The sequence below is a fragment of the Crotalus tigris genome, unplaced genomic scaffold (genome assembly GCF_016545835.1).
Source record: "Crotalus tigris isolate CLP2741 ecotype Arizona unplaced genomic scaffold, ASM1654583v1 scf7180000018654.113956, whole genome shotgun sequence".
In the NCBI taxonomy this organism is placed as follows: Eukaryota; Metazoa; Chordata; class Lepidosauria; order Squamata; family Viperidae; genus Crotalus; species Crotalus tigris.
This window is the reverse complement of record NW_024097128.1, coordinates 1439-12088: the sequence shown is the minus strand read 5'-3', so window position 1 is coordinate 12088 and position 10650 is coordinate 1439. Positions and strand designations below refer to the sequence as shown.

At 46.4% G+C, this 10650-nt stretch overlaps 1 protein-coding gene across 1 annotated transcript; it reads left to right on the top strand.

The window, feature by feature from the left end:
• Positions 1-1469: 1469 nt before the first annotated feature.
• LOC120313389 (NADH dehydrogenase [ubiquinone] 1 beta subcomplex subunit 10-like) lies at positions 1470-5308 on the top strand. The gene is made up of 4 exons (XM_039355288.1): positions 1470-1667; positions 2824-2962; positions 3561-3700; positions 5041-5308. The coding sequence occupies exons 1-4, from the start codon at positions 1520-1522 to the stop codon at positions 5139-5141; spliced, it is 528 nt and encodes a 175-aa protein (XP_039211222.1). The 5' UTR covers positions 1470-1519; the 3' UTR covers positions 5142-5308.
• The last annotated feature ends 5342 nt before the right edge of the window (positions 5309-10650 follow it).

Below are 10650 nucleotides of genomic sequence, written 5' to 3'. Positions count from 1 at the left end.
TCAAGCTCAGCATCAAGGGATAGCGTGAGAAACTCATAAAGAGATAGTGGAGCCAGGAATCTGTACGGAGGCATTTTCTATGGTTTATTAGCGCCGGAATAAATAAAAAAAATCAACACGGCCACATTCCAATTCTCCCAATTCTTCATCCAAAAACATGTTCTGAATACACACTCCATGCCAATAAATCAAAGTACCAGAATTTTGCCTAGAGTGCTACATAAATACATATTAATTGGGTTAAAATGCAGTATTGCGGGCTGATTCTGCTGACTGCCGACTGCCAGCAGTTTGGCAGTTCGAGTCTCACCAGCTCCAGGTTGACTCAGCCTTCCATCCTTCCGAGGTGGGTAAAATGAGGACCCAGATTGTTGGGGGCCACAGGCTGACATTTGTAAACTGCTTAGAGAGGGCTGTAAAAGGATTGTGAAGCGGCATATAAATCTTAGTGCAATTGCTATTGCTATTAAAAATTGTTCTCAATGACAGTTCATATTTTTATAAACTAAAAATTATTTCTTAATTTGAAGTATTTAGAATGTGTATAATTTCCAAGCAAGATAGTAAATTAGTTCAAATGATTTAGAATTTAAGATCTGCAGGGAGTAACAGTTGTCCCTCACCTGAGAGAACAATCAATCAATCCAACAGTGAGGGCATGAGGGCCTTTACAGTAATCCTTGACTTACAACCACAATTGAGCCAAAAATTTGTTTCTAAGCAAGGCAGTTGTGAGTTTTGCTCCATTTTATGACCTTTTATGCCACAGTTGTTAAGCGAATCACTGCAGTTGTTTAGTGAATTGCATGGTCGTTAAGCAAATCTGGCTTCCCCCCTGGACCTTGCATGTCAGAAGCTGGCTCGGAAGGTTACAGGCGGTGATCACAGGACCCCCAAGACAGCGGAGCTGCCCTCAATACGTGCCGGTTGCCAAGTGCCTGGATTTTGATCCTGTGACTGTGGGGATACTGCAGTGGTCGCAAGCAGTGGTGGGATTCAAATAGGGGAACAAATGGTTCTTTGTGTGGGCACCGCTTCCAGAAGTCCATTCTGGGCCTGGGTAACAAAAAATTAGCTACCGGTTCTGCCTAAGTGGTGCGAACTGGCTGAATCCCACCACTGGTCACAAGTGTGGAAAACAGGTCAGAGGTCACTTTTTCACTTCCGTTATAACTTCAGATGGTCACTACAGAAATGGTTGTAATTAGAGGACCTCTTGCACTTATTTAATCAGACCTGTAAAAGGGAGGTAGGGAACTGTAACACTGGGGAAATAACGGCAACCTGTATTAAAAGATTAGTGTTGATCAAAAAGTGGAGCAGGACGGGTTTATCGACAAGCAAGACAGTTCTCTATCTTTGCTACAGAGGAGAGAGAGAGAGAGAGACAGAGAGAGAGAGAGAGACGCCTCCCTGACCGATTGGCCGGCGGAAAGAGAAAGCAGTCTCGCTAGTGTGCGCATGCGCACTCGTCTCTCGCCGCCATTTTGTCCGGTCAGGCGTTCCAGAGGCTGCGGCGATGTCGAAGGACTCGGAGCGGGCCGCGTATAATTTGCCCCCGGTCGACGTTCCGAAGCCTGAGCCCCCGGTGCCGTCTTCCGGCCCGACCCTCTTCTTCGAGAAGCTCTTTTACTACACGGTAGACAGACCGGTCACCCTGTACAGAGGTGAGGAGGAGGGGCAGGAGCTCCAGGGAGGGTGGGGCGGTGCTTTTGCGACTACAACTCCCGTCATCCTCCGCCATAGCGGTTGGAAGGCGGGGCGGGGCTTCTTTCAGGTGTGTGGACTTCAGCTCCCACAATTCCGCAGCCTGCATGGCTATCGGTGAGGATTCTGGGAGCCGACGTCCATGTACCCTGCAGTTGCCAAGGTTGGACTGACCGGCTCCGCTCCAGCTGCGGCGCCTTCCCCGCTGGACCAATGGGGGGGCGGGCGGGGAATTCGGAGTCAGCTGGCCCCCTGGCTGGTTTGCCCTGGAGAGCGGGGCATGGAGGTGGGGAGCAGCCTCGGCAGGGCGGCCTTTCCACGGGGGCTTCCTGGAAATAAGGCCCACTGAGGGCATTTAGGATTGAATTGCCTTCTTGCTTTCCTAGGAGGTGAAGAATATCGGAAGCCACTTCTTTCATTTCTATCAATCTTCAACTTTCTTTTCTTGCACCTTTTGCTTTTTCTTTGATTTCTTTTTATTTCTTATTTCTTCCTTACTATATATTAGTTTCTTAGTATTTATCTTTACAATTTAATACAAATTGTATACAAAAAAGGGCAAGCTGTCTTAAGGGCCTAGAGATCACTTCATCTTTAGGTAGGTAGGTAGGTAGGTAGATGATAGAGAGATAGATAGATAGATAGATAGATAGATAGATAGATAGATAGATAGATAGATAGATAGGCAGACACAGACAGACAGACAACCTTTATTGTCATTTTTTTCCTGTGGTCACAATGGCACACATTAAAAATGAAATTTAGTTGCTTCCTCTCAAAATGTACATATACATAACAAACATAACAAATGTAAAACATACTATATATGACATATGTATAGATCAGGATGTTCAAATTGGCCCTTTTATGACTTGTGGACATCAACTCCCAGAATTCCTCAGCCAGCATGCCTGGCTGAGGAATTCTGTGAGTTGAAGTCCACAAGTCATAAAAAGGCCAAGTTTGAAGACCTCTGGTATAGATCTACACCCTTACATATAAGTAACATAAATATTATTCACTGTCCATCTTGAATACATAACGGAAGGAGGAAGCTTTAGATTAAAAGATCTCTCTAGCTCCTGTCTTGAATAAGGTTACTTTTTCTTTCAACAGAATGGATTGAACGCCAGCGTGCAAACAATAAAGTTTATTACTATCATCGGGAGTTCCGTCGTGTGCCAGACATTACAGAATGCTTGGAGGATGACTACTTGTGCATCTACGAAGCTGAGATGCAGTGGAAAAGAGATTTGTATGTCTGTATCTTTTCACAGTTCCAGTCTCTTGCCAAATGATCTGTTATGCAGGCCATCATTAACTACAGCCTTATGTGCTTAAATTGCTTGAAGTATTTTGTAGCCTGCTAAGTAACTAGCAATACAGTCAGCAGTTAAAATATGGCAAGCTTGGAAATATAGGTAGAGCCACAGGTACTCCAAGAGAAAAGTCCAAAATGTCCTAGGATCAGGTTTTTTTCCTGAGCTTATAAATTACAGTGGTGGAACAAATAAGAAAGGAGAAGAGCAGAAAGCTCATCTTCCAAAGGGGGTCCTCTTCAGTCACAAAGGTGTGTACAGGACAATGAGAAGTGGTTCCTTTTCTACCAGGTTGGTCCAATCTTCAGTATTTTATCTAATGCAAACATTTTGTTTGAAGGTAGAATACCGTGTATATAATAGTAAGGCTGGTAAAGATTTGTTAGTGGTTCAAACCTCACATGAGCCATCTTTCCAGTGGGCATAAGCCTAAAAAGAGGCTGCTTTAAGTTACAGTAAAAGGACACTGAGCTTGCAGGGCTAACTGGAGGAGTAAATATGTTTATTACAGCATTCTCCAAATCTGTTTGATAGACAAGTTGACCAGGAAATTGTGAAAATCATACGGGAGAGACTAGGAGCTTGCAGAGTCCGGGAAGGCGTGAATGCCCCTGAAAATTGTGCAACGGACCTACAGCTATTTAAAGATGTGGCCAAAGCTTATAGGGATCGATGTAAGTCAACCATTTTTTACATTAAACTATGTAAAACCAAATCCCATATTCTAGGCCAGGGCTTTTCAACCAGTGGTACAGGTACCACCTGTGATACATTGGCACCTGGCAGGTGGTACACGACCATCCTAGAAAAGTGGTAGCAGGAGAAGGGAATGAGCTGAACTGGTGGCACCGCACAAGCCTGAGCGAGAGATGGCTGGAGCTGCAAGGCTGTCAGGGCTCAGCGGAAGCACCAGGATCAGTGCCGCTTTCCAGCTGATTGGCGCTTCTTTGGGGCTGTCGGCTCAGTGGAAGTGCCAGGATCAGCACCGGGCTCCAGCTGGAGCTCGGCGCTGATCCTGGCACTTCTGCTGAGCCCAGAAGAAGCACCGATCACCTGAAATATTGCAGTATCTCCAGGGTCTTGTGATTTACATTCAGATGCTTGGCAACTGATTCATGTTTATGATGGTCAGTGTCCCAGGGTCATGTGAAGTGACCAAAACCTGCTGCAATCACCCAGCAGACGGAATAAAAACCAACCCCCCCCCCCAGATCCACTGCCGCTCAACAGAAATGCTCACAACAATGAAAACCTCGGACAGGAGGAAGAGTGCCGCTGGGTGGGCAGGCAGGTGTCTTGCTCGGCTGTTGCTTGGGGGGCACTTTTTTCAGTGCCATTGTAACTTCAAGCAGTCATTAAGCTGTTGTAAGTCGAGGACTACCTGTACTTTATCACTTTTTTCCTTTTTTTTTTGTCATCAAGTTTTTGACACTTTGCTAGGCGACTGGTGGTACTCGGATATTGCCATATCCTAAAAGTGGTACAATGGGTGAACAGGTTGAAAAGCCCTGTTCTAGGCCAGTGGTTCTCAACTTTTGGGTGTAAGGATCCTATTTATATATGTCAAAGTGAGTGAGAATGTTAAAGAGCTTTGGTTTATGTGGGCTATTTTACTTCACACTTGGTAAAAGCTACTGTTCTAAACTACACTGACTTCTTTATGGAGAAGACTTGGAACTTAGACTGCTTTATTTTCCCATGGATGAATGTTTTTAAATTTTAATGTTTACTTGGGTTCAACTTGCTCTGAAGTTCAATTAAATGTACTTCATAAAAGATTGCTTTTAATGAAGAAAAATAATTCTTCAGCAATGAAGTTGCTTTCTTTTCAAGTTGCTTTATATTTTAAGGATTAAAAAGCAACTTTTCCAATCAGTGTTCAATCCCAGTGAGTCAGGGATTGAACTGGCCTTCAAGAAAGTGTTCCTTGCTTGGCAGACTCACTGCGCAGTAACTTTTTTGGCAGATAAAGTGTAAGCTGTTTAATTTTTAATTTTGATTTTTATTATCTTAGATGATGAGCTAGGTGCTTATGGATCTGCTCGCAGGTGTTTAATGAAGCAGAAGCATCGGATGATTGCAGAAAGGAAAGCCCAAACAGAGGCAAAGGCATAGGCCGAAAAGGAATGAGCTGCATCTTGGTGGGAAATCGGGGCAGCCCTGGTGCAATTCCTCGGCAGATGAGGCTGAAGTGCAACTCAGCTAGAAAATGAGTAAATATGTAACCTTACCAATTCCTTAATGTTCTTTGTATAAAATAAAGATGTTTCAGCATAGTACAATTCTGTCTTGTTCATTAATGGCTCAAGGAGCCAAATGCAAAGAAAACGTGGTTATGGAGCTGGGCTAGAAAATTCCCTGGAACTTGAGCCATTCCCATTTTCAGCCAAGACAGAATCTGGGAAGAGATCCCTGGGTGAGTTATGGATGGTGTGCCTGCCCTCTTCCTTGCTGCTGCTGCATCGTAGGCTCCCGCCCCCTGCCCAGGGCAGAAGTTCCTGTTCTGTCCTGGACAAACGATGGTCTAGTATCTTGTTGAAGGCCTCAAGCAAGAGGGCTGGAATGGGGGGGGGGGGTTCAGTGGATCAGTTTGATAAGTAAAAAAAACCTCTCAAGCTATTCCTACCACTTCTCTCGTTCGGGTCTCACACCCTGGAGCATGCACATTTTTGGCCCTAAGCAGACCCCCTGAAACTCACTGCTCTATTCACAGAACATTTTGCACATCCTATTGCTCAGGTTTTAACTATACAACACACTTAAAATGAATTTAATCTGGAATGCAAAGCTCTACACTGAACCACTTCATGACCGCACTGAGATGCCATTTTGAAGACCACCTGGCAGATGGAAAGCTAGGCTTCGCATAAAAAGTGTAAAACGGGCGTCATCCGGTAGCTGAGGATACTGAGGAGTTTTGAGACTTGGCTTTCTGCCTGAACTGGCCTGAAGACATCCCGATAAGCTGTTTCCAAGATGAGCTGAGCAACGAACTGTACAACACATGTGTGGCTTGTGGTGTCTTCTAGCTGAAGAGGTGGAAATTGACCAGACCCGTAACCTGTACAATCCCGTGAAGTTGGGGAGACAAACCCAGCCTGAGAGAAGGGGAGGCCAGCAAAACCTCTGCAATCCAGTGTTCCACCACCCGCTTCAAGTGCGGCAAGGGCCTTGTCCCTCTGGGGAGAAACCAAGCAAGTCCACCCAGAGCTCAAAAGACACAGCCCTGAAGCCGAGGTCATGGAGCTCCCCAGAGCCCGAAAGGCGAGGGAGGGGGAAAGAGCTCCGACCCATCGGACAAGTCGGAGGTGTCATAGAGCGAGTACAATGATGATCCATTTGTAAGTGGGCCGACTGACCCCGTAACCCTAACCCATGGACCTGACAATCCCAGGCCCACAGTACCTATTAAGTCCCAACTTAGTTGGGAAACCTGGGACTTGGACAGATCGATTGCCATTTGCTGAAGTGTCTTGCAACAAGGCAGTGCACTCCAGCACTGAGTTCACTGCTTTCCAAGTAGCTAATGACCAGTTTCCTTCCTGTGCCCGAATTGCCTGCCAACAAATCTGCTATTCCTTCCCTTAAGGAGTGGGTTCATCAATTGCAGGACACCTGGCCAGTAGTTAGGAAAGCTTTGGTTAAAACTAGGGAAGCTTATAAGGCACATACTGACAAGAAGAGAATGCAGCATAAACCTTTCCATTTAGGAAACAAAGTTTACTTTTCCACTAGATTTTTAGTCACTACAGCCATTAAAAAAGCTGGAGCCTAAATATATCGGTCTGTTTCCCATTAAATGCATTATTAATCCTGTTACAGTGGAGCTAGAACTTCCTAAAAGTTTGAGACAAACCCACCCAGTTTTCTACTTAGCTTGTTGAAACCTGAGGTCAATTCTAAACTACAACCCGTTTCCACTCCACCCCTAAAATATGGTAGAGGAAGAGCAACACTGAGATTAAAGATATTTTAGACTTACGTAAACATCACAGGTCCACACAGTAGTTGGTGGCCTGGAAGGATCTGCCTGCTTCACAGAATGAATGGGTTTATAAAGAACGTCAGGGCTCCCAAGTTGCTCAAACACTTCCATGAACGCTATCCAGATAATCCTGACTAATGTATTTTTATTTCTCTTCTGCCTTCCTGTTGTTTTGCAGATGGATGCCTTTCTATTGGGGGCGGGTGAATATCAGAACCCCTCAAATGTCTTTGACTTCAATCCTTTCATTTCTCCCTTTCCTACTTGTCAGAATCCAATTATATTTCATCTTTAATTATCAAATATAGAAACTCCCAATTCTGCCTTCTCTGGATTCTGCCGTAAGAGGGAGAGAAGGGGGAGAACAAAGGGGCTTTATGGCCCTCACTTCCTTCAGTACACTTCAAAGAGCTGAATGCTGAATGTGTGTTTATTGTAACCTCAAAGCGTTAGCACCAAAGAACCTTACCATAACAAAGAAGGGTATTTGCCTTTCATGTAGTTATCTGAAGTCTCCATCCAGACGGAAGAAAGAAAAAAGGGGGTGGAATTGTGATACCTGAAACTATCACTGGAAGGGGGGTTGATTGGGTGGGACTACTGGGGAAACCCTTAAAACCTTGAATGGGAGGGCTTGGACCCCAAGTCCTGTCTAGCACGCCTGCAACCATTTCTTCTTAATAAAGGATTCCTGTTGGAAGAATTATTCCAAGAGTTCTGTCTTCTTAAGATGCAAAGTGGGGTGGGTCCTTACATTAGACAGGACTTGCAAAATTAATCCACCTGGAAGGGAGACCCTTGCCGGGGGATTTTGCAAAAAATTTACCATGTCAGACAAGGGAGAAAGAGAGGGGGGAAACTCCCTGGAAAGAGAGCCGCTGACCCAGTTGGAACCTTGCCAGATGTTGGGATCCGAGAGGTCAGATTCCTCAGGAGAAGAAGTGGTGGAGACACTGGACCACAAGCCTCGCTGGTCAATGGGCGTTGGAAAGAAAAGTGAGTGGGGAAAGGAATCAAGAAAGGTGACCCTGAGACGGGGGACCAAGCAACCAGAATGGAAGCAGGAGATGGAGAAATCCCTGCACGCAAGTGAAGAGGGAGGAAGCTGGGCACCGTACTCAGACTGGATACTAGAGAAAGCTATTGACCTGATGAAGAGAACTCTCAGTTCCCTAGGAGAGGAGAATCATGAGCCCTACGGCCGCCCCAGCTCCTGGAGCCGCAAAGGAAGAAACACCGAGGGGGAAGTGGAACCTGCAACCCCGGGGACAGCTACTGATCCAGTAGCCCCCACCCCCTACCGGACCACAGATGGCAACCTGGACGGAAGACATTACCACCAACAACGGAGGCGCCGATCCATTCCAAGACGTCCACCGTTGGAGGTGAAATTCAAAGGGGAGCCAACACGCTTGGGGTTTTTCCTAACCCAAGTCCTCAGCTACATGGAGGAATACGGGCAGGACATTCCCAGTGACAAAGCCCGCATCCGGATCGTGCAATCCGCCCTGGATGGACCGGCTGCAGATTGGGTGGTGAACTTGCATGACTCCAATGCCCCAGAACTCAGTAACTTCAACCGTTTCATGTCCTCTTTGAGAAGACGATTTGAAGACACCCTGGCTGATCGCAAAGCCCGTGAAAGAATAACAACGATGAGGCAAGGCAAACGCCCAGTGGCCGAGTATACACAAGAATTCCGGGCCATTGCCAGCAAACTGAATTGGCCAGAAGACATCCTCCTTGGCCATTTCAAAGACGGACTAAACTATGATCTATATGATGCGTGCCTGCCCCGAGGGGACCCACATCGACTTGAGGAATGGTACGTCTTGGCAGAGGAAGCAGAGATCGACATATTGAAGAGGCAACGCCGAGGAAAACAATGGAGCCGCCCCCCGCCTGAGCTGACACACCAACCGGTGAAATCATCGGATACAGCCAAGAAGCAAATGGGGTGTTTCAAGTGCGGAAGAGAAGGGCATCGAGCTGTAGAATGCCGCTCAAAGGCCCCCCAGCACAACCCAGACAGATCCCCAATCAACAAATCCGGAAAGTCTTCAGCTAAGCCAAAAGAAACGGCCATGAGAATGATGGAAATTGCAGAACCCCCCACCTCTGCTCACCAAGGGGAAAGAGCTCCAGCCTACACCAGAGGGCCGGTGGATGCCTCAGATGACAGCTTGGAGGGCAAACCCCTGGTAAGTGGATGCATCACACCATCTTCAAAACAGTGACTATATTAATCCCCCCCATGCCCGAAGCTGTGAAGGTGAAAGCCTTAATAGACTCTGGCTGCACCCGCTGCCTCATTAGCCCAACACTAGTGGGGAATCTGGGTATCACATCCAAGAGACTGGAACAACCAATCTCATTTGGCCAGTTAGATGGATCCATAGCAGGGGGGGGGTGCCAGCTACCCTAGCCACTCTACCAATACACCTCTCCCTGGGCAAATATGAAGAGGACATAACGTTTGTGGTGACCCCAGGTATGGAATGCCCAATGATTCTAGAGATGGAATGGTTGAAAAAATGGAACCCCTGGGTAAATTGGAGGACGACAGAAATCAAATTCCCGAAGGGGGACCCTATGGACTTAAAACCCCAAGGGAGGCTACCAGAATCAAGAAAAAGCATCCATAGGAGAGGAAAAAGGATTAACAGAAATACCAGAGGAATATAGAGACCTTGCTGAAGTCTTTAGTGAGGAGAGGGCGAATGAGCTTCCCCCCCACCGACCCACAGACTGTACCATTGAATTCAAGCCTGGGGCAAAACTCCCGAAGCCCAGATTATACTCCATGAGCCAAAAGGAGAAGGAGGAAATGGAAAGATTTATAAAAAAAAACCTGGAGAGAGGTTTCATTGAGCCAGCCAAGCCTAAAGTGGCTGCCCCGGTCATTTTTAGAGAGAAGAAGGATGGCTCTTTACGTTTATGCGTGGATTATAGGGCCCTGAATACAATCAGTGAAAGCAACCTATACCCCCTGCCCCTCATGAAAGACATGCTGTCACACCTATCGAAAGGGAAAATTTTTTCTAAACTAGACCTAAGGGAAGCTTACTATCGCGTGAGAATTAAGGAACGGGACGAATGGAAGACTGCATTTAACTGCCCCATGGGGTGCTATCAATTCAAAGTCTTGCCATTTGGATTACAAGGGGGCCCTGCAGTCTTTATGCAATTAATCAATGACGTTCTAAGGGAGCACCTGTTTAAGGGGGTCCTTGTTTACTTGGACGACATTCTTATCTTTACTGACACAAAAGAGGAACACGTTAACCTTGTCAGAGTGGTTTTAAAGAAGCTGCGAGCCGCCCACCTATATGCCAAACTCTCAAAATGCGAATTCCACCAGGAAAGGATAGACTACCTAGGCTATCGCATATCCCCACAGGGCATTGAAATGGACCCAGAGAAGGTCAAAGCAGTATTAGATTGGGCGCCACCGCGCACAAGAAAGCAACTACAAAGTTTCCTGGGCTTTGCAAACTTCTACCGCCAATTCATCCCCTCATTTGCCCAGATAGCCTTGCCCCTCACTAACTTACTAAAAATGAAGGGAGCATCCTCAGTAAAACCTAGCCAGCCACTAACATGGACAATGGAGTGCCAAGCAGCATTTGAGAGACTAAA